The sequence below is a fragment of the Anolis sagrei genome, chromosome 6, assembly GCF_037176765.1.
Source record: "Anolis sagrei isolate rAnoSag1 chromosome 6, rAnoSag1.mat, whole genome shotgun sequence".
Classification (NCBI taxonomy): domain Eukaryota; kingdom Metazoa; phylum Chordata; class Lepidosauria; order Squamata; family Dactyloidae; genus Anolis; species Anolis sagrei.
Window position 1 is genome coordinate 89,060,365 of NC_090026.1, and position 27,531 is coordinate 89,087,895.

Sequence of the window (27,531 nt, forward strand, 5' to 3'; positions counted from 1 at the left end):
AATACTATGTGTGAGAATTAGACAGAGGAATTTGCTCAGCTCTTTTGGAACGTTTGCTATTTAGTGGTGATAACAAAGTGTATGTTTTTTTGAAAGGAAACAAACAATAACCCCTGTAAATCTTAAGCCATGGACTAAAGCTACCGCAGTAAGAAAAAGCAACTTCCTGCTATTTCTTTATATAAAAAGGCATACTTTGTAACAACAATAAGAAAGAAACTGTTGCATAGTGGGAAGAAATACTGTCTTGCAAAAGTCTACAAAAGTAAACTAAAGCTTCAGTATAAACAAGCAGGAAAAGATCAGTAATGTGGATCAATTTTGATGTCAGAAGGAACAAAAATAGTTTTAACAAGTGCAGATAGAAACCTGAAACACCATACATGGGAGATATTAAAATGTAGTTGTTTGTAGATAGCTGCCAACAATAACAGACTATGAATCCAACTCCAGGACCTGCTGTTGGATTTTGGATACCACTGGATAGAACGACAGGCGCATTCCTGCTTCATGTTACAAAACACATGGGTGTGATCTGGGAGAAAAGTCAAGGCCCGGGAGCCGAATTGGCCCGCCATGTCATTTTATGTGGCCTTCCAGATGCTGGATCACAACTCCTGTATTTCTCATCCTTAGAAATCATGACTAAAGCTGATTGGAGTTGTGATACAGTAACATCTGGAAGGCTGAAGTTTGTTCACTTTAGTCAGGATAATGGCTTGTGGATATGGTGTCTGACTTTAACCTTTTCCCAACCTCAGAGCCACAAGTGCTGCTGGGTTGCAATTCGCCTATCCCTAGTCTGCATGGTGTATAATGAAAACTGATGGGAGTTGTCGATCAATAACATCTTGGTACCCAAATTGGGTAAATACTAAAGAGCACTGGCTACTATGTAAAAAATAAATGATAGTTGGCCCTCTTTAACCACTGATTCTCCATTCATGAATTCAGTGGCCCTTTGAAACTTTTTTATCATGTCAGTAGCAATTTGAGAAACTGCAAGTTGCTTCTGGTGTGAGAGAATTGACCATGTGCAGATACGTTGCCCAGGAGATGCTCGGATGAGTTACCATCCTGTGGGAGGCTGCTCCCATGTCCCTGCATGGGAAGCTGGAGCTGACAGACAGGAGCTCACCTTGTCTCACAGATTCGAACTGCTGACCTTTTGGTCAGCTGTTCAGCCAGCACAAGGGTTTAACCCATTGCACCAGTGTGGCTTCGCCTTTGAAGGTAACCATAAGCTTGATGTGGCCCTTGATGAAAATGAGTCTCACATCCCTAGGTTAAGGCAACTCTAATCCTACACATCCAGGTCCCAATCCAGACTACCTTTCTGTACTTTTCTGTTTTGCACTGGAGTGAACCAATGATGCAGATAGGTTGCTTTTTCCTAGATCATGTTGCAGTGTGGTATAGATGTGTTTCAGGTATGTTTGAAAAAGAAAGAATATTAATATATTTATTCTATTTGTACGTACATCATCTCTAAGTCCCTCAGGGATCCAAAGACAATGTACAGCAAATAAAACAAGTGTTGCAAGTACAAACACTCTATAAAAACAGTCAAAACTAACTTTAAAAAGGATCAGAAAACAACCGGAAAATCCACCTTGGTCTTAAAAGTCAAAGATTGTAGGAAACAATCTTGGCTATTCTCTGGAAGCTTAGGAGTAATGGAACTGCTTTAAATAAACGGTGAACGAAAGGGCTATGAATGTGAGTATGTATAGTGTGGCATGCATAGATGTGTGCCCATGTCAGGATTTGTGTGTGGGGTGGACACATGTCCATTTATCTCTGGTCCCTTCCCACTCTTGCCATGTGGATTCTGATGCATTGTCCCTAAGGGGTATTGGCCTTGCATGTTGGAGGAGTGAGGCTCTTTACATACTTAAAGCAACTTATGGAGGTCTTTAAGAGTGCCCAACTCTTGAACTACCTTTGTGGTAGATTAAACATTTCATAATGAAGATGCATGGATACGTAGTTTATCCCAAGTGGAATAAAATATTTTGTAGCAGGACCGAATTATTGTGAAATACTGAAAAAGTACAACACACTTCAGCAGAGAATCATAAAGACAAAAACCCACTTTTAAAGGTTGGAGTTTGGGCAGAAAAAAGGCGCAAAGAATGTTACCTTTTTCATGATTACACTGTATCAGTAGGAAATTGGTGTTAAAACTGCAGGACATATGTGCCGTGGTGTGGCAGAATGAGGGCTCACAAGGTCAAGGCCTCGAGGCTTTTGCCCTTAAGATTTGCTAAGTAGAAGCTACAATATCTTCTTCCACACTCTTGGTGGGATATTATCCCTTTCTCCTTCTGAATTTAGCTGTGATCCCCACAGTAGCTGGAGAGGGAATGGATTTTGCCAGCAAGCATGCATTTGATGAGCTATCCTTGTTAAAAATAAATGGCTTGGTCTTCAGTGAGCAAGGCCCATTAGCTTTACAAAGGATTTACAAACCATTATTAGCCACTTTGGATCCCATGCTGGCAGAAAGGTAGAGTAGTAAATAAATTGCTCGTAGTGAAGTTGAAATACTTTGATTTCTTTTTTTTAAAATGCAAATACTGTATATACTGAAATATAAGCTTAGTTTTCAGCCCTTCTTTTAGGCTGAAAAAGCCCCCCTTGGCTTATACTCGGGTGAGAGTTCTGGCAAGAAGGCGTGGAGCTGAAAGAAGGGCTTCTTTCAGCCTCACGCCTTCCTGCCAGGACCTCCTCTCTCCGCACAGCAACCCAGCTCTCCTTCTTCTCCCCCTTTCTCACGCAACATGCACCTTCTTCTCCTCACTCAACGCAGCATGTGCCTTCCTCTACTCCTCTCTCAGTACAGCATGCACCTTCCTCTCCTTCTCTCTCGGTGTCAGTCTTTCCCACTTTTTCTTATTCATATACACACAGCATTTTCCCAAAAATATTAAAATAAACTATGGTGATTATTGGAATAATATGTAAGCACATTTTACATTGAAGAAGGTTAGAATAATGATTTAATCAGAGTTGGACAGTCTTATCTTAAATTACAGTTTTATGTAAATATTCAAAAGCATTTAACCTACTGATGCCTCAATTAATATAATTTTATTGGTATCTATTTTTATTTTGAAATTTACCAGTAGCAGCTGCATTTCTCACCCTTAGCTTATGCTTGAGTCAAAACGTTTTGCCAGTTTTTTGTGATAAAATTAGGTGCCTCAGCTTATATTCAAGTCACCTTATACTCCAGCATATACGGCAACCTTTCTGCATTTTTGGATTCTTCTTCAACCTAATGCTGTTGGGATTGCCATAATGAATATTATATATACAGTATGTGTGTGTGGCAGTCCCCAAGTTACAAACAAGATCAGTTCTAACACCCCTGTGGAGTTTGTTTTACTGTTGGAGTCCCTGTTCTGAAGATTTCACCTCACTTTCCGTTCCTGTGACAGCTGGATTTCGAAGAAATTGGCCTGTTGTGGAAATAAGGATTAGTGCTAAAGCTTCAGTGGAGACACCTTTTTCCTATGATAACTCTTTTAGTGAATGTCCATACCTAGGGAGAGATTTCTCTTATTTCCTGTTGTCTCACCCTCATTCTTAACTATGATTCATTTGTAAGTTGAGCTCCCGGTGGTGCAGTGGGTTAAACCCCTGTGCCGGCAGGACTGAAGACCGACAGGTCGCAGGTTCAAATCTGGGGAGAGGTGGATGAGCTCCCTCTATCAGCTCTAGCTCCTCATGCGGGGACATGAGAGAAGCCTCCCACAAGGATGATAAAAACATCAAATCATCCGGGCGTCCCCTGGGCAATGTCATTGCAGACGGCCAATTCTCTCACACCAGAAGCAACTTGTAGTTTCTCAAGTCACTCCTGACACGACCAAAATTTTGTAAGTTAGATGTTTGTAACTCGGGGACTATATGTATGAGTTTGTGTGTGTGTATTTCTATTTCTTTGTAATAACAGTCACAGGGAAATCTAAATCAGTTGTCAGCCTCACGTGTGTCCTAAACATATCCAATATCATCTGATTTCAGGTTCAGATCTAGTTGATATTTGGTTGGAGCCCATTAAATAATCACAAGAATCCCCAAGTAAGACTTGGAAAAATTTCTGCCTAAGTCCTAGAGTGCTTAAGCTTAAAGGTGTAATTTGGTATAAAGCATCTCTTCATCTTCCTATGATATCTGATCTTACAGAAAACAAGAGGCAAAAAATTAAAATCTAGTCATTGCCATTGAAATTAATGGACGAAGTATCACAGTACAGCCCATGTAAATACCAGAAGCTAACTTTGTGTGATGGTCATTAAAGAGTCATTTGGTAAGGAAGGAGAAGAAGAAAACGGAGTACAGCAAGCCAAGAGATGAAGTGATAGAGAAGAGCAAGCCAAAGACATTAAAATTTTCAATCATTACTGAGTAAACACGATCACATTGGGAGAGAGGCATCCCGCAGATTCCTTGAGAGACTGTACTAAGTGAAGCAGCAAATCAATAATGCTGTTGAGTGTATGTTGCGCCTAGAAGAATAAATCATTTAGATGGGGAGAGGCATAGTATTATACAAAGAGAATTAACAGAATACACATCTTGTCATTTTAAGAATCAGCCATAAACACTCTTATACACCATACACTGCATGCATGAAAAGGATAGATTGTAAAAGATTAATACAATTGTGTTAAATGTGTTAAAGCCACAGGTGTCAGATCAGTTGTTCTAAAGCAGCTGTCTATCTGCTTACATTAGTATAGCACTATCCCTCTGGAAGAAATACAGGTAAAGTATAAAGATAGCTTTTGCTAATGATCCAGTAACATTTTAATTATATGCGATGGAGGTCCATTTTTAGTGCTTATTAATGTGCTATTTCTGCTGCTAGAGTGAGAATGAGAAGGAATACTGTATTTGGTTTGTTTCTTCCCTTCTCTAGAAATAGAGATCTTCGCTGCCTTCAACAAGCCGAAAACTTCTCAGAGGTCTGCCCAGTATTATTCTGTGACAATTCCTGTGAAAATCATCAGCAATGGGCAAAGCATTTGCAGCTTAGAAGCCAATTGGCTGGAGCACATGACGGACCACTTCCGGAAAGGGAGCATATTGGTGAATGCCATCTTCAGCCTTGGAATATTGAATGGTATGGAATTATTCTTCAAGATTATCACTGTGTTTATCTTACTTGCTTAAATAGTAACAACAACAACAACAACAACAACAACTTTATTTTTATACCCTGCCTCCATCTCCCCAGAGTGACTTGGGGAGGCTTATATGGGGACTTGGCTGAAACAAACATGGTTGAAATATAACACACTAAAATATAAAAACAGTATAAAACAAAATAAAACAACATTATAACAGAATATAAGAGCAACCATCAGTTCAACCAATGGAACTGCAATAATAAACAATTTCTGGGCATGGGTGGGCAGACCGGTACAACTCCATTGTAATGATAGAGCTGGTGGGTAAAGTGCATAAGTCAAATGGCAACATTAGGGATAGCAGGCAGTATAAGATGAAATATTATGACTTTGGGTACAGAGCAGTAGTAAAGTGCAAGGACGAGATTTTGGGTACTGGTTGGGGCCAGATTATCAGGGGGTTTTCTAATCAAAGGCACAGCGGAACATCTACATTTTTAGATCTTTGTGGAAGATGGACAGGGTGGGTGCTACCTTAATCTCCTTGGGGTGGAATTCCAGAGCTGGGGGGCCACCACTGAGAAGGCCCTCTCTCCCGTCCCCATCAGTCATGCTTGTGATGAGGGTGGGAGTGAAAGAAGACCCTCCCCAGAAGATCTTAATGTTTGTGCAGGTTTGTAAGGGAAGATGGTGATGGCAAAGGTAGGCAGGTGCCGAACCATTTAGGTAATAACCTGCACCTTGAATTGGGACCAGAAACTTATCGGCAGCCACTGTAGCTGTTTGAACAGGGGTGTTGACCACTCCCTGTAATTTGCTCCAGTTAGTAATCTGGCCGCCGATCTTTGCACTAACTGCAGTTTGCGGGCCGTCTTCAAGGGCAGCCCCATGTAGAGTGCATTACAGTAAAAAGAATACCATTTATATCTTCCTCACCTGTCCCTGTGGGGATGCACAAAATAGATTTAGAGTAAATGTTCAAACTTGAAAATAAGTGACAGGAACATTTCTTTAAAAAAAATGCAAAATCAAAGAAATTAGGCAGATGTGTGCAACCAGCACCTCATTGCTCATTTCAGCTTCCCATCTTTCAGCTATATTCTTAGCAAAAGACATATTCTCTCTCTCTCTTTTGCTAATTACTCCTTGAAATTACACACCATACTGAGTGCGAATTATTTGTTAGTGTCAATCAAGAACACACTTTGAAGTGGCAGCACCTTTCCAAATTTTCAGGCTGCTGAATTTAATTCCTGTAAAGTTTTTTAAGGCTTTTGGGGGGATTATGGCTCACATGGCAGTAGATCCATTTGAAATGTTATTTCAGAGTAGACTATATGATAACTTTGATTCAAAGTCCATAGGGGATATATATAGTTGCATGTATAGACAGAAGACTGCCAAATTGATCCCCAAACAGTGGTAAACTTAATATAAAAGCTGTTAAATAGAGCAGTTATGTCGAATGAAATGAATTGGGAGCTACTGGAAGGTGTGGACACTGGACATCATTAGACGGGTGAATTTCTATATATAACAATCCGTTCATAGCACCTTTCTGTAACCTGTTAGTTTCCCAGCATGGCATTTTAGCAGTTTTTCGTTCCCCCAGTGGCTAAAGCAGGAAATGGGCCAAAATGTATGACCTAGAAATGAGCTTGAAAGTCAGCATAGTATTGTAGTTTGAGTGTTGGACTACAATGCGGGAAGATTCAAATGCCTGTTCAGCTATGGAATTCCACTGTTGACCTTAGACAAATCATACTGAGTCTTAGAGAAAGGCATGCACAAACTTTCTCCATATATATTGTTAAAGGCTTTCATGGCTGAAATCACTAGGTTACTGTGAGTTTTCCAGGTTGTATGGTCATGTTCCAGAAGCATTCTGACATTTCACCCACAGCTGTGGCAGGCATCCTCAGAGGTTGTGAGGTCTGTTGGAAACTAGGCAAGTGAGGTTTATATATCTGTGGAGTGTCCAGGGTGGGAGAAAGAATTCTTGTCTGCTTGACGGAAGTGTAAATATTGCAATTGGCCACCTTGATTAGCATTGAATGTACATGCAGCTTCAAAGCCTGGCTGCTTCCTGACTGGGGGAATCATTTGCTGAAAGGTGTTAGCAGGCCCCAATTGTTTCCTGTTTTCTGAGTGTTGTTCTTTATTTACTGCCCTGATTTTAGAGTTTTTTGAATACTGATAGCCAGATTTTGTTCATTTTCATGGCTTCTTTCTGTTGAAATTGTCCACATGCTTATGGATTTCAGTGGCTTCTCTTTGAAGTCTGACAAGGTAGTTGTTAGAGTGGTCCAGCATTCCTGTGTTCTCAAATAATGTGCTGTGTCCAGGTTGGTTCATCAGGTGCTCTCTATGGCTGACTTCTCTGGTTGAATTAGTCTGCAGTCCTAGTTTCCAACAGACCTCACAACCTCTGAGGATGCCTGCCATAGATGTGGGCGAAACATCAGGAGAGAATGCTTCTGGAACATGGACATGCAGCCCAGAAAACTCACAGCAATCCAGTTGCTTCATATAAGTTTTGCATAAAAAATCCTAGGCTAGGGTCTCGTAAGTCAGAGTCAACTTGAAGGCATATAACAAGAAAGAAGTTTAATGTTACATTTTTTTCTTTGCTGCCTATCCCATTTTTTCCAGCATGTATAAACTAGTGGCAGTAAAGACTTCCATGACTTGGAGTTTTTGGATACACTTACTTTAAACATAAACCATATTTTGAAATTGGTGATAATCAGAGAAGAACTACATTTATCAGTGTATTTCTGGAAGACTTAGTCATCATTATATGTGTTGGCCAAATAGGAACACTCTCTAGAAATAAAGTGGTGAACAAGTTAATATTTGGCCTATGAAGTACAGCTTTCAGAATGTTGTGTTTTGCTAGGCCCTGATTATCAAGGCGTAAAGTTTAAAGAAATTAACAGCCAGCCATAATCGAGAGTCAATTCACATCAAAGCCCAGCAACTGAATCTTTTAAAATTCTGTTGGAAAACGAAAATATAAATCTCAAGCGGAGTGGGATGAGCTGAAGCCAAAGTCCAAAAGCCAAATTCCAGGAATACTTTAAACAAACAGGGGTCAGAGTCCAAAAGACAAAGTGAAAGATTCGTAGTCTGGCTTCCAAGGTCAAATACCAGGGTTTCTTGGAAGTAAAGTCAAGGTCACAGTCTGAAAGTCAAACACCAAGGATTCTTACCACAAACTCATATCAAGAGTCAACAAATTCCATGCCAAAGTTGGAGTTGCAAAGTCAGGATTGCCAGGAAACCCTAAAGCTAAACTGAGGAGCAGCAGAACCAGGATCTGAAGACAGAATGCAATGGTTGTCTGCTACCAAAAGGCATTCTTCTTCAAGCCTTTTTATATAAGATCCCATCTGCTATTTGTTTCAGCAAGCCTTCACAGGTAATCACAGAAGCTTGATGCTTTTCTCGAGGATGAGGTATGATTAACCCCTTCCGGGCTTGCACCAAATACTAGAAAGTGTCTGCTTCTGATGACAGCTTGCCTTCACAGTAGCTGAGCCAGGCCAGACAAACTGTAGACCAGTGTTTCTCAATCTTCCCAGTGCCATGATCCCTTAATACAGTTCCTCATGTTGTCTGGGGAAAATAGACCTTGACATTTGGGAGTTATAGTTGCTGGTATTGATGGTTCACCTACAATCAAAGAGCATTCTGAACCCCATCAATGAAAGAATTAGGCCAAATTTCCCACACAGAACCCCCATGCCTTGAAGGGATCCGCTGGCATGAACCTCCCTCCAACCTTGCATGTTCTCCCTCGCTCACACATGCGCATGCACCAAACATGCCTGCTTTTCCCTCTCTTCTTGCAGTCTCAGAAACAGCCCTCCCCTTGCCTGAGAGGCTGGCTGAGAGGCAGGCCAATCATAGTTGAGGAGGGATTTTAGTGTATGTTTCCAGAAAGGAAAAGACAGCTGGAGAGATATTCAGCCTTCTCTACCAAAGTTTTCTGATGGTCTTTGGCTACCCCTCTGAAACCCCCTCACAACCCTCCCAGGGGTCCCAACCCCAGGTTGAGAAACACTGCTGTAGACCATGACACAGAATGATGTGCAAATAACCTTGCTTCTTACAGGATTATCGTGTGTTCCTATTTGTGCCTGGGAATTATTAATCTCCCGTCCTCCAATTATGAAGCCCATGGAATCAGGCTTCAAAAGATCAGGGGACTATCCACAGGCTATTCAGGATCTAAATTACTGGAAATGGATGATTCGGTGGTACATTCCAGTCACCACCTCCCCATGCAATGGAATCTTAGGATCCAAACCGAAACCAGATGTTTTATGTTGCATGCTACCAGCGTTCCTACCCTTAAAGACTAAAGCTGATAAAAAGATGTAACTGATGCAATTACTTCATCCTTGTTAAAATTAATCTGGGAAATTAATAGTCCAGCCTTTTGTTTTTCCCCCCACCCCATAGCAGAATAGGTTCTAAAGGGCATATAATGGAATGCTTTCTTCTAGCTTCTTGGCAAGCCATGTAGATTGTAAGCAAGCTTGCTTAGAAACAAATGGTCATTAATTTTGTGTATAAACTGCAGTTTCAGAAACAATGAGTCACAGTGCCCGATGCAGACCAATTAGGCCTTTTTAAAACGGTCCACATTTTATTTTGAGGCCTGTATTGGTGCATTCCTTAATATCCCAAATGCAACATATGAGGAGCATTATTCTGTTGTTTAAACATTAAAAAGAACATTTACATAACAACGGGGCACTGAGGGAGTTTCCTAATGTCAGATTCTGCTGTTAAAGGGGCTTCAGAAAGGAGGTTGCAAGATGAACATAGCAGTTTATTTTGTCAACAATAAGCTTAGACTTAAATGGTATATATTGGGAAATCTGTTCCTAATATTGTGCCAAAATACATTATTGGAAAAACAGTTCCTCAGGGAGCCTTCTACCTGCAGTTGTAGAAACAGGAGTTTGCATAGATGTATTTAATGTAGCATTGTAAATGTAAACATTAGAAGATGATCTCAAGTCACCCCACCCACCTATCACAGTAAAAAGGTTGCCTTAAGCTACAATTTTGTCCAAATAGAATGATATTATCATAGGATAAGAACAGTGTTGACCCTCTTCCAAGTTCTACCCAGAGACTGAATAATGAGGAGTGGCATTTTGAAAAACACTCCTTAAAATAACATATTAAATATTGGCTGGATCTTACTGAATGTTTGCCAAATCTGTCATTACTTTTAAATATAAGTAATACCATTATGAAATGAAATATCCAGTAATGAGGACTCATCTTGACTCCATATAAGCCAGACTGTACTTTTTAAACTTTGGGCTCAAACATTCCTTATGGTTGCTGGTGCTTCCAGCTGCTGGTGACCCTAAGGTGACCCTATTATTGTGTTTTCTTGGCAGGATTTGTTCAGGAGGGATTTGCCCCCCCCCCCAAAGCTGGGAGAGTGTGACCCACATAAGGTCACCCAGTGGGTTTCCATAGTTCAGTGGAATTTGAACCTTAGTCTCCAGAGTCATAGTCTAACATTCAAACGACTGCACCTTACTGACTCTCTCAAACATTCCTACACATGCATTATCTTCTCAGTGTAGGAAATTCCGTGTGTACATATCAATAATTTCCCTACCTGTGCTCTGTGGACCACCAGTGGTCCGTAAGGACTAAAATATGGTCCACGACCTCACCGTTACTACACTGTTGCAATGAGAGTGACTGGTCTTGCAAAACCCTTTTATACTGCCGAGGGAACAGGGATATTAGGAGAGGAGAGGCTGACTACCCACAAAAGGTACGACAACAAGCCTCCTGACTGCTGCTTCTCCTCCTCTCCCCCTATGTGGAGCCATTCCATCTGGTGTCTGGAAGCAGGAGCGCCTTGGTGTCTTTGTTTTTAGGCCTATTACTGGGGTTATTTGGGGTGTCGATTCAGAAAATTGCATTGGATAGACCACATCAGCTCTAGATTATTAGAGCAGAAGACTACTTTGTTGTTATTTATCCTTTCAGTCGCTTCTGACTCTTTGTGACTTCATGGACCAGTCTATGCCAGAGCGCCCTGTCGGCTGTGACTACCCCCATTTCCCTCAAGGTCAAGCCAGTTACTTCAAGGGTACCATCCATCCATCTTGCCCTTTTCAGACTCTCTTCCTTTTTCCTTCCATTTTCCTCAGATGGCAACTACTGGATAGCATTCTGTATCAGAAACTAGAGCTGATTCTGTATCAGAAACTAGAGCTGATGTGGTCTATCCAATGCAATTTTCTGAACCAGCACCCCAAATAACCAAACTGAATCTAAAGTTGACCAAAAACAGATCCATAATCCTTTTGGTACTAATGTTGGAGGGTGGTCCCTGGTCAAAGTGGTCCCTGGTCAAAAAAAGGTTGGGATCCACTGATACATACAGAGTGCATGCTACATAGTGTTATGAATGGCAAACATTTGTGTATTTTTATTTGTCTATTTATTTCCAGATGTATAAGTCATAGAAACCCATGATAACACACACGAGTGTATTGTCAGTATAGGAAATACATCATGTGTGAAGCAGCCCAAAATTGATGATAGAACATCAGTAGGAGACAAATATGGAGGACATATTTCTATGGTCTATATGTGGCAGTGATTTTTCATTTGGCAATAACAATAACATAAAGGTTAGGCTTTGTGTATGAGGTTTAATCATTTAGAGGAAACAGACAACACAGGGAGACATCACTTTCCACTAGTATAGCTGTCATAATAGAATAAGAAATCTTTTCCTATAGTCATCTTGTAAATCATGTGCAGGAACATTAAAATGACATTTTGCCCAGCAGAACAGCATCAAATATTTATATGCCCATGTGAAAATACCCTTTTGAGCGCAGTGGGGGAACATCTTACCTTAATAAAAAATTCAGTGATAATGGATCCTTTTCTATTGAAGGAGGGGGTTAACCTTTTACAAGAGCTTAGTGAAGGTAGAGAAATAAAATTACACCAAAGCTTGAGCAGAATAGAAGCAATTTTTAGTTTTAATGATATGGCTGGTTACGTGATCCAGTTATTAGAACAAATGAGCCTTCAGTTGATTATTTAGCTTTTGAGATTTAACTGCGTAGATGTAATGTGCTGGAATCTATAGGATTAATCATACCAATTATGTGATAAGTGAAAACAAGTTAACCACTCAGAACCAGGAATGCACTGGAGAGAAGGGTCAAACAGATGACATGGCTAATGTTTAACACTGAGAGACTACTATTGCAAAAAAATCTTATAAGAGATTTTTTTTGCTGTTGTTGATAACATTTTTGGATGACTGCTTCTGGTTCAAGCAAAAGCACGTTATTACATGTGATTTCTTAGGCAGTCACACAAAAGAATATATGGCATGAGAAAATACCATACAATCAAATTCAATATGGGTAGCTGTAAGTTTTCCGGGATGTATGGCCATGTTCCAGAAGCATTCTCTCCTGACGTTTCACCTGCATCTATGGCAGGCATCCTCAGAAGTTGTGAAGTGCAAAACACCAGGAGAGAATGCTTCTGGAACATAGCCATACAGCCCGAAAAACTTACAGCAACCCAGTGATTCCAGCCATGAATGCCTTCAACAATACATTAAAATTCAATATGTTACAACTTAATAGTAGACAATGTGTGGCATAGTAGGGATTTTTAAAAATGTAGAGGTGCTGAAATTGATTATTTTCATATATGTTGTTTTAATTTGTGTGCAACAGCTTTCTTCCCTTCCCCATAAAAAAGACTTAATCAAGAAGTCTTAGTTAAAAAAAAAACATATTCCATAAGACAGAGGTTCTCAACCTTCCTAATGCCACAACCCCTTAATACTGTTCCTCATGTTGTGGTGACCCCCAACCATAAAATTAGTTTCGTTGCAATGTTTTAACTGTAATTTGGCTACTGTTATGAATCGCAAGGTAAATATCTGATATGCAGGATGTATTTTCATTCACTGGACCAAATTCGGCACAATTACCCAATACGCCAATTTGAATACTAGTGGGGTTGTGGGGATTGGTTTTGTCATTTGGGAGTTGTAGTTGCTGGGATTTATAGTTAACCTACAATCAAAGAGCATTCTGAACTCCACCAACAAAGGAATTGAAACAAACTTAACAGACAGAACTCCCATGACCCACAGAAAATACTGGAATAGTTTGGTGGGCATTGACCTTGAGTTTTGGAGTTGTAGTTCACCCACATCCAGAGAGCACCGTGGACTCAAACAATGATGGTTCTGGACCAGACTTGGCACAAATACTCAATATGCCCAAATGTGAACACTGGTGGAATTTGGGGAAATAGGCCTTGACATTTGGGAGTTGCAATTGCTGGGATTTATAGTTCACCTACAATCAAAGAGCATTCTGAACCCCACCAACTATAGAATTGAGCCAAGCTTCCCACACAGAACCCTCATGACTAACCGAAAATACTGTGTTTTCTGATGGTCTTTGGTGACCCCCCAGGTTGAGAACCACTGCTGTAAGAGATACTTGCTTCTAGAAAATAGTACTTTTAAGCAATTCCATCCAAACTGGAAGCTCACACATGTAGGAGAACACATTTCTATCCAAACACGGGAGACAGTAGAGAAATTTTGGCTTTAGGATTTTATATAGAAGAGATATAAAAGACTTCTACAAAGAATTTGCCCTAACTCCTATGACCAAGATTGCTTTGAAAACTGCAATTCAGTTGAATCTATTATTGTCAGCTTCAAAGGAAATACCCAGTGGGATTACTATTCCAGGTTTACACACCGAGACACAAGGAAAAAAGGAAACCAAAGGACAACAGATTTGCAGAGGAAAGGTTTTATTGAATTGCAGTTCATGACTGATATACTGAGAATGTCACCTCCCTCCCCCCCCCCCCCTTTTCTTGGTATCTTGGAAACAAAGGTTTGGATCATAGGCTGGAGTCATTTCTAGAAACTGGATGAGAATACCCCATGCCTCCACAGTTTTTGCTAAAGCGTGTGTAGTGTTGGGATGAGGCCCTCCAGGGTCTACTGGGTGGCTAGTGCTGCCCCCTACTCTTCTGCATTTGCCTATCCTCCTGTAAACATTTCAAGAAGAAATGTGGGCTCTGATAAAGAAAATACACACTTAAATATGCATTTTAGTATACATAATTTTGTATTACTGAAACCATTTGTTATTTTACAGATTCCTTTCAGGGAATGGCAGATGGGTTGTTCATTTTTGAAGATCTCTCTGTGGATGACAACAAAAATATACAAGGCTATGATGCTATTGTTGTAGAACAGTGGACAGTCCTGGAAGTAAGTGTACAATTCTTTCCTCTTTCTTCTATCCCAAGTCATGAGCCAATGAAAAATCGGTTGTTTTGTAATTTTTGTTTGCTGAAAATGCTAATAATAACTTTTTGTAGTACTAGTCTATGTAAAAAAAGTATTTAAAGTATATTCACAATAACTCCAATATATTATGGCTAGGAGTGTTAGAGAAAACAGTAATATGACATATCTTTACTTCCATCTGATTGATTTCCTTATTTTTTTTAATTAAGTACTTTAAGGTATAAAAATATATGGCTGGAGGTACACTTAAAATGTACCTGTTCTGAGTTACATACAAATTCAACTTACGAACAAACCTTCAGAACATATCTTGTTCATAACTTGGGGACTGCATATACTTTGAAATAGACCCAGAAGCATTTAGCAGCCACAAGAATTGAAGAAACACTAAAAGAGGTATTATAACAGACAGACATCTCACTTCTCAATTCTGAACCACTTGTTCTTCTCGTACTTGCTGTGTTGCTGAGTCCTGTCCTATTTTAGGCAAGGAACCTGTTCTGTGTGACATGAATCATAGAAAATCAAGCCATCTTTTGTGCAGAAGTGAACAAACCCAGAGGGTGTTTCTGTTAAGTGAATGAACCCAGAGGGTGCTCACCAATGCTTCCTCTTCATTCTGGAAAGAAGTGGCGAGTGGAGTGCCGCAGGGTTCTGTCCTGGGCCCGGTCCTGTTCAACGTCTTTATTAATGACTTAGATTAAGGGTTAGAAGGCATGATCATCAAGTTTCCAGACGACACCAAATTGGGAGGGATAGCCAATACTCCAGAGGACAGGAGCAGGATTCAAAGCAATCTTAACAGATTAGAGAGATGGGCCAAAACTAACAAAATGAAGTTCAACACTGACAAATGCAAGATACTTCACTTAGGCAGAAAAAATGAAATGCAAAGATACAGAGTGGGGGATGCCTGGCTCGACAGCAGTATGTGTGAAAAAGATCTTGGAGTCCTCATGGACAACAAGTTAAACATGAGCCAACAATGTGATGCGGCACCAAAAAAAGCCATTGGGATTTTGGCCAGCATAGTGTCTAGATCCAGGAAAGTCATGCTACCCCTCTATTTTGTCTTGGTCAGACCACACCTGGAATACTGTGTCTAATTCTGGGCACCACAATTTAAGGGAGATTTTGACAAGCTGGAATGTGTCCAGAGAAAGGCGACTAAGATGATCAAGGGTCCGGAGAACAAACCCAATGAGGAGCATCTTAAAGAGCTGGGCATGTTTAACCTGCAGAAGAGAAGGCTGAGAGAAGACATGATGAGAGTCATGTATAAATATGTGAGGGGAAGTCATAGGGAGGAGGGAGCAAGCTTGTTTTCTGTTGTCCTGGAGACTAGGATGTGGAACAATGGCATCAAACTACAAAAAAGGAAATTCTACCTGAATATTAGGAAGAACTTCCTGACTGCGAGAGCTGTTCAGCAATGGAACTGTCTTCCCCGGTGTGTGGTAGAGGCTCATTCTTTGAGGGCTGTTAAACAGAGGCTGGATGGCCATCTGATGGGGATACGTTGAATGTGATTTTCCTGCTTCTTGGCAGGGGGTTGGACTGGATGGCCCACAAGGTCTCTTCCACCTCTATGATTCTATGATTCAGAGTATGTTCACTGAAAGTCTTTGGACAACTGAGTTGTGTCCAGGCCTGGGGACTGCATTAGGAGAGAAGCAATATCATTGTATAGAACTCCCTGTGTACCCCCAGAACAAGCTACTAGTTCCATATAATTCTCCATCTGTGAAATGGAAACAGTGCTGGTCTATCTCAGGGGTCTGTTGGCGGGATTAATGCCATAGATTAAACAAACTAATAGTTGTTATAGTAGGAATAAATTTGTCTATTTCATAAAAAGAATTGAGCTGGAACACATTTTTAAAAAATAAGATGAAGGCTTAATTGGTCTACTTGCTTTAGAATTATCTTAATTTACATTTGGTTAATTATCTTATTTTAAAAATATTATTTTAAAGATATTTCACATTGATGAACTAGGTAATATCAGATGTTTGAGGCAGCTTCATGGATTCATTCTTTTCTTCAGTCAGCCTGAGTAATTTATGATGGGGGCAATCATCTCTCACAGCAGTCTTCAAAATGCAAAAGCTAAGAGAAACATCAGAACACACATACCTCTGTGGTACAGAAATAATAGTAGTGTCATCTTGCATAAACACGTGTCTTTTCACATAGAGACTATCTCTTTAAAGAGGAAAAAGGAATACATGAAACGGGGCTCTGAATATTTTTTCACGAGACTCTTCATTGTGCCAGTGGTGTAGTCACCTTTATATTTTGCAAAAGCTTTAGAAATGTTGAAATTGAAGTATTTAATTGCAACAAATGTCAGAAATGTATTTTGCAGGTCATTTGGCTCTTGCTATGTGTTTAATCAATTCCATATATAAGCACATGGTTAACATCGATCATACTGATGTAGCTCTTTTTAAAAATGTTGTTTTAGATCTGCTTGTCTCTGTTCAATTCCAGAACTATTTAATGCAGTCTTAGCAAAGTGAGACACATCACAACCAATATATTTACATAGGTATTATAATTAGTAGAGCTGGAAATCTCTTCTTGCCATTCCTTAGACAAGGACAAACTTTGTAATTGGATATCCGAAATTTAAAGTGGGACAGTTGTGTGGCCCAGTGATCTTTAAAATGGGCTGAACATCCAACTCCTGTCATTGCTCACCCAGCAGGTGAAACCAAATTGCTTTCAATTTAATCTCCATTTGGAAGTGAAATTGAAAGGGATCTGATTTCCTTCAGGAGTATTTAATTTTGAGAGGCCACAGTTAACTTACTCAAGGATAGTCAATTGAGTTTGGCCAGTAATTATTTAGGTTGGTGGGAGCTAATGAGTGGTTTTTCAAGAAATATTTTCAATGCCTTCTTTCAGTGTCACAGAAATTGCATCATTTGTTTACTGTTGCCTTGAAAATGTCTTTCCCACTCTGGATGTTGCCAAAGGATGAGATAACCTCAGTAATGTCATTTAGGTTGCGCAAACTGAGCCATATCCAAAGGAATCTTGCAGCACCTTTAACAGTTGGTGAGAGAAGTTTGTAGCATAAGCTTTCATAAACCAAGTCTACTTCATCAGATGCATCATCTACTTAATCAGAAGTTGACTGAGACTGTCTCAGCTATAAACTTCTTTTTTGCAGTTGTAACATATCCCAGGAAGAACGAATCACGTGTATTCTGAATTGGGTCATTAACTGTGGACTTTAAGGGCCCTTCCTGATAGGGCCTATATCGCAGTATCTGATCCCACGTTTTTTGTTTATCCCAGATTATCTGATAGTGTGGATTTATATAATCCAATTTAAATCAGAAAACCTGGGATTAGATCCTGGGATATAGACCTGCCTGGAAGGACCCCAAGTCACAATGAGTGCAAGCATCTTTATCTGTAAGCGAATGATAACCAATTATAGGTAAATGTAAAGGTTTCCCCTGACATTAAGTCTAGTTGTGTCCGACTCTGGGGGGTGGTGCTCATTTCCATTTCTAAACTGAAGAACCGGCATTGTCCATAGACACCCCCAAGGTGTACATGACTGCATGGAGTGCCGTTACTTTCCCGCAGAAGTGGTACCTAATGATCTACTCACATTTGCATGTTTTCAAACTGCTAGATTGGCAGAAGCTGGGCCTAAGAGCGGGAGCTCACCCCTCTCCCCAGATTCGAACCGCCAACCTTTTGGTCAGCAAGTTCAGCAGCTCAGAGGTTTAACTCGCTGCACCACCAGGTGGCCTTGGTTATAGGAGACTTATAAGAGTATAAAAACTAATATGCTGTTTATCATTTAAAACAGTTCTATTTGTTTAAACAATGCTAATGCCATGATTGTGAAGTAGCATTTCTTAGCTATACATTTATCTTTAAGATGAATCCAGGCCCATCTGAAAAATTCAGATCTGTCAATCATTTCCCTTTGCTGCTGCAGCCAACATCCTATAAACCAAGCTGAATTGGCTCTATGCCTGTGGATTCTAGGAATGGTTGTGTAAACCAGTCTAGTCTTTTCCTGGTTCCAGAGATGAACATAAGACCCACCAGGCCTATTTGCAATAAAACACACAGGAGACTTCAGGAGAGCAATTTGATCCATTACTCTTAAAGAGATGGCCATCCTAATGGGTCCCCTACTACTACAGAATTAAAAAGCTGTTATAAGCCATAGTAATGCTCTCTGATTGCTTTACTTAGATACTCCTTTTTCTCCAACAGGGAATTTTAAAGTGGGATATGTAATTGCCTACTTTGTTTCAGGCATAGTACTGAATAGACCTGCTTAGCTTCAGCAATCGAGCTTCATAACTTGCCTTCAAGTCACACCCAATTTTGTATAGGCTGCCTGACAGAATCTTGGTAACATGTCAAATTAAGTTCATTTACCTTATTTTTGCTTGTTTGCTGATTGCCCTCATGAAACTAACAGCCTTATATATATAGCACGAGGCAAGAAAAACACAATAGCATCAGGATAATAGGTGCCTTTCGATAGGCCCCATCACATAACATAACTATTCTTGTGTTTTGTTGTTCTCCTGTGGGATACTATTTTGAAAGTGTTTGTTTTTTATTAACACACACAAAAATCTATTAATGACCTTCTTTCCTGTTTCTGTTGTGCTTGGGATTTCCTATGGGAAAGCTCCGTTTTGCTTTTCTACAAATTTTGGGTATGCTTTGGGTAGGAAAAAGTCAGGGGAGAAAACAGAAGAGGTGATTTGCTTTCAATTGGTAAAATAACTGCGAGAAACTTTTAAACTTTTTTCCCTCTGTCGAAAAAAACATGCATGGCTTCCTTCCTCACTGGGACTTGTCAGAGAAGCCAAAACGTTTCCCACTGACCCCTGCCTCCTTTACCAGCCTCAGTCCAGAGTTTTTCTTTTGCTATAATGTTATAATGCCATGGCGTGCTTATTAGTCTCACACATTTGTATGGAATCTCTATCCATTTGTATTTGTCCCATTCATATGGCCCCGTTTCTATTTCCGTCCACTGCTTCCAGAAAAAAAAAGGTGCTTATACAAATGAGGTTTTCAGCCCAAGGTCTGAAAAAAACACAAAGATTTTTGGATCTTGGGTGGCAAAGCGCCAGAGTCTGCCAGGGCCTACAGCCAGGCGCACCACAGCCAAGCGCTGAGCCAGGGCTTACATTCAAGCTAGTAGGACCTATAGTCGGTATGCCAAAAATCAGCTGAAAAAATGGCTACTGCACCCCCCTTTTTTGTTTCACTGATGTTTTTGTTTCTGAGGGAGTTGTACCATTCCATGCCATCCAAATGGATGAAACGGTCCGAAAACACAAAATAAATAAATGAAACGGTAACTGGGCCCATGACTAGTAGTGCTTATGCCCTCATTCTCTCTCTCAAACCGTCACTCATTCATACATATCTCTGGAAATCTGCAAGTCGCTTCTGGTGTGAGAGAATTGGCCGTCTGCAAGAACGTTGCCCAGGGGATGCCCATATGATTTCATGTTTTATCATCCTTGTGGGAGGCTTCTCTCATGTCCCCGCATGAGGAGCTGGAGCTGATAGAGGGAGCTCATCCGCCTCTCCCCGGATTTGAACCTGCGACCTGTCGATCTTCAGTCCTGCCGGCACAGGGGTTTAACCCACTGCGCCACCGGGGCCTCCTTGCAGTTTCTCAGGTTGCTCCTGACAAAAAAAATCTCTGGAAATATAGGAAGAAAAAACCAAAATAACTTTACAGTTTTTTAAAATTATTTAATCAGTCTTTTACCATTGTCTTGCTTTTTCCTCCTTCAGACATACCAATAGCTGGCATGAGAATTGATCAGACAAATATAACAGCTTTTCCCTGCCACTGAAAAGTCTGGTTTACCCCCACACGAGGAAAAAAAAAACCTTTTAAGATATAAAACAGTTTACATTTATATTTCTGGAGTGGGAAAGGGCTGTGTATATGTGTGCTGAAGTAAGAAAAGAGGCGAGAATAATGTCCTGGAGGAGGTAATGGGTAGGCAGTCCCAAATGCTGTGTTTGACATGGTTTTAGTTCAAATAAACACTGTAATCCCAGAATGGTTTTGAAGGTGGTCAAGGAAAGATGCAAATTTAATAGCATTTTTTACAAAACGTGCCATTGTAGCAGGAAAAGAGCCTTGTGCGATACAGCGGTAATAGCTGTCTTGTGGCATTCTCCTGTGTGTTTTATCTTTTGATGCCCTGCTCTTAAAACAACAAATTTTAAAAATGCCAGCCCTTGGAATTCTGGATAATGTAGCTTCGGTTGTATTTTCAGTACAATTTCATCTACCTGCTCTTGGGTACAATTTTTGCATTGGAGAAGGAACTCTCACTGTCTTGTGAACAAACAAACAAACAAACAAACAAAAAACAATTGCAACCATACTTGCCTTTAAACAATGTTTTGGCTTTCGAAGTGTAGGCAGGCAAGGAGAACATGCACAGCACTTTAATGCATTGAGTGGGTGTGTAAAATGTCATTGTATAGAAAATGTGAATCTTCCAGCTGTCACCATTTGTGGCCCTTGTGAAGCAATATTTAACTTTTAAAGTTAGCCAAAACAAATGACAGTTTTGGCTTGGGAGGAGGAGAGGTTAATGATGATTATGTCTTCCACTATGCCAGTGATTCTCAACCTGTGGGTCCTTAGATGTTTGGCCTTCAACTCCCAGAAATCTTAACAGCTGGGAAACTGGCTGGCATTTCTGGGAGTTGTAGGACAAAACACCTGGGAACCCACAGGCAGAGAACCACTGTGCTATGCATTACTTGAGCGCTATAGCTGCTGAGATGCATTGGCTGCAAAAAAAGGTTGTGCCACCTTGCACTAATTCGTCTTTGATGGTCTCTGATTAATCATGCCTTGGTCTTGCTTCTAATATCTAATCTATCATGCTGGTTTTGCCCCAAATGAGAAATATATTACTTTTTTACTTTGATTGGCATTGTGTGACATGCAGCCCTGGCTACAAAAGGTCGCTACAACTTGGTTTTTTGAATTGTTTAGGACGTATGGTGATGGTTGTCTCTCTTCATCTCTTGCTGGAGACCTTGAAGCGGCTTTTTGTTGTGAAAATGCTGTGCTTTCTCAACATTTGACACAGGTTATAAGCATACATTCTCAACTCGGTTTTGGAAATCAAACTGTCATGTAGTTGTCTTCTTTGCTTTGAGGCTTGCATGAAGCAGCGCCGGTTTCTGACCTGGGGCAGCAGGGATGTGGAGAGGGGTTGCACAAATATGTTGATTTTCTACTTTTATCAGGAAATATTCCTAAAGAGCCATCTTCAGTATGGCCTTCAGCACTGATCTTCTAAATGCATAGTGATTTGGGGTTTGATCAACACAGTTTGAGATCTGTAGCCACACAAATGAGGCATGCATGGAGCAGCAGGGGGCCAAAGGTGATGAGCGTGAAATCTAGTCCGTTGAAAGGCCCTGATTGAAGGTGACCTACAGAGGAGGTAGGATTGGGCCTCTGGGCTTCTCCTTCTGTATGAGTAGGAATATTGTCTGTGGTGTGTGTGTGTGTGTGTTCAGGGGCTCTTTCTTTGAAAACTTTATTTTAGTGAAGGTTTGTCTTTCTATCTTGTGTAGCTAGCTAGCTGAACTTGCCAAAGCTCGTTCACAAAGCCAAATGTTCAGGTTTTCCAGAGAATATTGTTAGATGTCACATTGTGGTTTGGCAACAGTTCTTAAAGCTAAACATTCTGCACTTTGAGCAGAGGAAAGATTTCTCACACCTTTTTTTAAACATGGTATTTGAACCAAATAAGTGATATGAAAGTAAACAGCAGTGTGGCTATAAATAACTTATTTCCAACAGTTTTCATTGTAGTGTCTGTTCTCTGAATTTAGAGGTTCTTTTATTCTTCTGTACAAAATAGCAGAATTAGGAATTCCTAATTAAAATATTAAGAAAAGGGGAAGATGGCATATTCTGGCTCAATGCTTCATAAAATTGCTTTGTGACTGTCTTGTCTACATTTAGAGTAATGTGTTAATGGCTGCTGTGCATAAAAGTGCACCATATAAAGAGAAACTTACAAAGGAGCTTCTTTGTTAGTGGCTTGGTGTGTCTGTACTCATATCATCCAGCATCCCAAAGTGGCTTAATTAGGAATTTCCTGAGTGACACAAACCAAAGTAGGCTGCACCTGACATAAAGATCTGCAGAATATATATCTCCACAATTCTATATGTATTGGTTGAATTAGTACTGATTGTTTATTCTTGGTAACAAAGCTGTATAGAAACAATAATGGTGGTTTTCCTTCCTGGCTTTCCTTAACAAGCATTTGTAATGCCTACTTATGTTGCCTTGCTTCAGTTTATAAAAGTCTGAGCTACATTTATGACTAGAAACACCATTTAAATTGATCAAATTAGATAAATCCTACAGCTGCCATGTAATTTAATCCATAGATTTGGAAAAAAATAAAATTATCTCAAAATAACTTTCTGCAGTCTTACCACAATTGGGAACCTTGTTATTTTGTTTGTTGCGCAGAGTTTATCTTATCTTTAAATCTGCAGTAGGGAGTGAAGACAAAACTGCTAATACAGGTTGTTTTTCTTTATACTGGCTTGGCCTAGATATTTCTTTTCCTTTTTTCTCAAATTGCAGAGCTTTCTAGTTTTTCCTAATGAGCTAGACGATTGCTGTGTGAAAGACAAAAAAACAAACAAACAGCAAAAATCAGAAGTAAAATGGAATTCTTTTTATCTGCTGCAAGACAGGAAAACAGCCAGCTCAACATGCGCTGGTTTTTGACACTCAAGGTGTGATCAGAGATTACTTATCAACTGTGGGAGAATGGGGAATGAGTTCATTAAAATGTTGCTCTCTCTCTCACTCATGGAAGGAAAAGTCTCTCCGTTTGATTTGCAGATCCCCCCCCCCCTTTTCCATTCCTTGAAACTGTGCTTTTGAAATAAATATTTTGTCTTGAGGTTTTGACCATTTTGTGTTTTTGCTGAGTTCCCCCCTTCCAAAAGGAAGGAAGGAAGAAAGATCTGAGGCTATTATTATAGATTAAATTTACATATGGTGTTAGAAATTAGGATTTTGCGCTGTCTCAAGCGCTATGTATAACATTAGATATACATGCTTGGGCTTTAGTGTCATTTACTGACACCTTCTAATAATGCACTCAGACAGTATGTGTAAAAAAGTAGTAAAATAGGGCCACCGTGAAATGAGAAAAGTACTGAGGAGATTGCAGAAGCCAAAGATAACTGGAAATATCAGAATTTTTATTATTTTAAAACCTAGGCAAAGGTAAAAAAAGGTAAAGTTTTTAAAGTTTCTGTTTTTAATTGTTTGATTTGCTTAGATTGTATTGTTGTGTTGTGTGTTGAGGCCTCGGCCTGTGTAAGCCGCATCGAATCCTTCGGGAGATGCTAGCGGGGTACAAATAAAGTTTAATAATAATAATAATAAAGGTAAAGGTTTTCCCCTGACATTAAGTCCAGTCATGTCCGACTCTGGGGGTTAGTGCTCATCTCAATTTCTAAGCCGAAAAGCCGGCATTGTCCATAGACACCTCCAAGGTCATGTGGCCAGCATGACTGCATTGAGCACCGTTAAAACCTAAAAACCACAATTAAAATATAGCATGTATCCATAGGACAAGATCCATGGATGCACTTCTTTATCCAACACCTCTGCACCCATGGCTTTCCTAACGCGGCCCTTTGGAGGTCCAAAATTATGCTACCAAGGGATTTCTCAACCCTCTGGAGCAGGGTTTTATAGCTGATGGAGGGGGTAGGAACTTCAAAAGGAAATGGAGGATCATTGATTCTAGTAAATTAATTGAAAGGAAACTGTTGGGTTTTTGCCATGCTGAGAATGCTGAGTGTCTGTTGAAAAATATAAAGTGCAGAAATTGGGCTACCCTGCTGCAAACCCTTAATATATACCAGCTTTCCCAACCTGTTGCCCTCCCAATATGTTGAATAGCAGATCCCACCATTCCTAGCACAAAGATACTGGCCAAGGCAGTAAGTATACTTTAAATTTAATGCTTTTTAGGATGCTTAATGTTGGGAATCAGTAGGTCTCCTCTCCCCAGGATGCAAAGAAGTGGCATCATATTTGTTCCCATTGACTATAAGATTCTTTTTCTTAAAAACGTGCTGTGGACTAGCAGCCATTATCTCATGGACCAACATTGGCCCATGGATCTCTACTTTGAGTATGACTGCTATAGGGCACTATTGGTAGTTGTAGCCTCTGAAAGCAGGTTTTCCATTCACTGAATTGAACTCCCCTCTGGACTAGAACCAATCCTGATTTGGTAGTGCAATCATTAGATATGGTAGCTAAGGAGTTGCAGATGAGTTAAAAAGGGTCTTCATCTGTGTGAGATGAAAATACATACCTGTATAGGATCTCATGTACGGGGCATACTGGTTGATGTACAGCTGTAATAGTCATACTTGTTGGGCGTTTGAAGCTTAACCCAGCAACTCTGGTCCGGGATGTTCTGCTCTTTGCTTGGCTCTTAACAGATTGCTGTGGAAAGCTCTTTTAGTAAGGGGTGCTTTACTCCTCTTTCATCCTCATTGTTTTAAACTAGTTGTTTTTGAAAACATCATAGCTTATTTCTAACTTAACTGATTGTTTCCTTGGGTCCCAAATTAGGAAAAAGAGACAGAATGTTAGCAAAATAAGTACTAGCCAGATATAATCCCTGGTATTTTATTATGCAAGATACATGATGGCATCTGCTTGGCGTGTTTTTATTGCAAGCTGAACCAGTCGGGGCTTTACAATATTGCTTCAGTGAGACAAAACTTCTGGGGCAGAGAAGAGGTGCAGCAGCTCAGTGGTTCAGCTTCTAAAGAAGTCAAGAGCTTTGTCACTGTATTGTACGGTTGGTCTTATCAGATGCCAGAACAGCTTAGAGTCTGGCTTTTGACATCATGTTGCGTGCCTTGATGGAAGTGGGTGGTGGTCCCTGGTAACTAGGACCCTCAGGCTTTGGGCCATTTGAAAAACTAGCAAGAGGAAAGAAATTTGTTTGGCAGCCAGATAATCCAGGGCCTTGGTTAGTAAGGCACTGCTGTCCTGTTGTGATTGTGATAGCTGTCAAAAGCATCCTGCTATGCTCTGGAGGAAATGGGTCACAGCTATGCTGATACTGATTGCGCCTCTGCAAGCATGTTCTTTAGACTTTGCTGCAAATGGTGGTTTGGCCTGGTCTTATTTCAAACAGGAGTCCCCTGCCCTGTCTTACAATCTTCACAAAAAACTAACTTTTATTCAGAGTGTGCTTATAAGAGATATTTGGACAAGCCAATCCATCTGGGCTTGGATAATATCTAGGGAATAGGATTAACAGATTGCCAGAACAATTATATAGGAATCATTGTGTGATCTAAAACAAACTACTAATTAATTTGTAAAATGAATGATAAAACCCTACCTCACAGGGTTTTTGAGAGGCTTAATGCAAGGGGTGTCAGAGGGGTCACCAAAGACCGTCAGAAAACACAGTATTTTCTGTTGGTCATGAGGATTCTGTGTGGGAATGTTGGCCCAATTCTATCGTTGGTGGGGTTCAGAATGCTCCTTGATTGAAGGCAAACTATAAATCCCAACAACTACAACTCCCAAATGTCAAAGTCTATTTTCCCCAGTGTTCACATTTCGGCATATTGAGTATTTGTGCCAAGTTTGGTCCAGATCCATAATTTGTTGCGTTCACAGTGCTCTCTGGATGTAGGTGAACTACAACTCCAAGCACTCAAGGTCAGTTCCCACCAAACCCTTCCAGTATTTTCTGTTGTTTATGGGAGTTCTGAATGCCAAGTTTGGTTCAATTCCATCGTTGGCAGAATTCAGAATGTTCTTGTGGGAGGACTATAAAGCCCAGCAACTACAACTCCCAAATGAAAAAATCAATTCCTCCCAACCCCTCCAGTATTCAAATGTGGGTATCGAGTATTTGTGCCAAATTTGGTCCAGTGAATGAAAATACATCCTGCATATCAGCAATTTACATTACAATTCATAACAGTAGCAAACTTACAGTTATGAAGTAGCAATGAAAATAATTTTATGGTTGAGGGTCACCACAACATGAGGAACTATATTAAGGGATTGTGGCATTAGAAAGGTTGAGAACTACTGCTATAGGCTATAATTTGAAAGTACTTGTTTGTATGTACGTTGAAGTTTCCTGCTCATTTACGATGACCTCACAGGTTTCTTAGGAGTTTATTGGGCAAGAAACACTCCAAGATGGTTTTACCAGTTCCCTCCTCTGAAATGTAGCCTACAGCACTTGGTAGTTGTTGGTAATCTCCCATTTAAGTACTAATCACAGCTGACCCTGCTTAGCTTACCAGATCAGATGGAATCTGGTGCCTTTGAGACCTTTAGGTACTAAAAGACATCAGTAGCTATAGCATAGTGGTAAATAAGTGTGTCAAATGAAAGATAAATATGCTGGAATATATTTTTGTGAAACCGAAATGTATGAAGGCTTGTTAATTCATCATGTTCTGGAATTATTTGTCATCACCTCCATTTGCCCTTTGCTGTAGGGAATCATTTGGTTTTGTATAGCGGAAGAGACAATTAGGGAGTGCCACATTATAGATGCCTCCTTGAGCCATACTTTAAAGTGAAAGCCACCGTTTTGGTTTTGCCCAGATATTTGCTGATGAAAATAACAAACTGGCCAGGCTCATGTGCCTGTGGGTAAGGAAAAGAATAAAGCAGATTGCATTCATATTTTCTCGCCAATGCTGTTGGATGCAAATGACCTGGGCTCATTACCACAATAACATCGCTTAGCACACCATGCGTTCCCTTGGAAATCAAAGGACCGATTTTCCCCCTTTTGGCTCAAGCGGTGTAAATGCATTGCTCCTTGCTTTGCGACTCTTCCCTGCATGTTCTGGGCAGAATCAGACCCATGTTAGCATAGCTGGGTTTTTGTATTGCCTGAATACCCTTTTGTCTGGAAGGAGGTAATTGTTCTCTTTCAG

The 27,531-nt window shown here is 40.2% G+C and overlaps 1 protein-coding gene across 1 annotated transcript in view; it reads left to right on the forward strand.

Annotated features, from left to right (window-relative positions):
* Positions 1-27,531, forward strand: part of RFTN1 (raftlin, lipid raft linker 1) — a 135,760-nt gene that overhangs the window by 97,980 nt on the left and 10,249 nt on the right. Inside the window, exons 6-7 of the mRNA XM_060781982.2 lie at positions 4,931-5,134; positions 14,351-14,466. Of these exons, the coding sequence (XP_060637965.2) occupies positions 4,931-5,134; positions 14,351-14,466 (320 nt within the window). The remainder of the gene's footprint in view (positions 1-4,930; positions 5,135-14,350; positions 14,467-27,531) is intronic.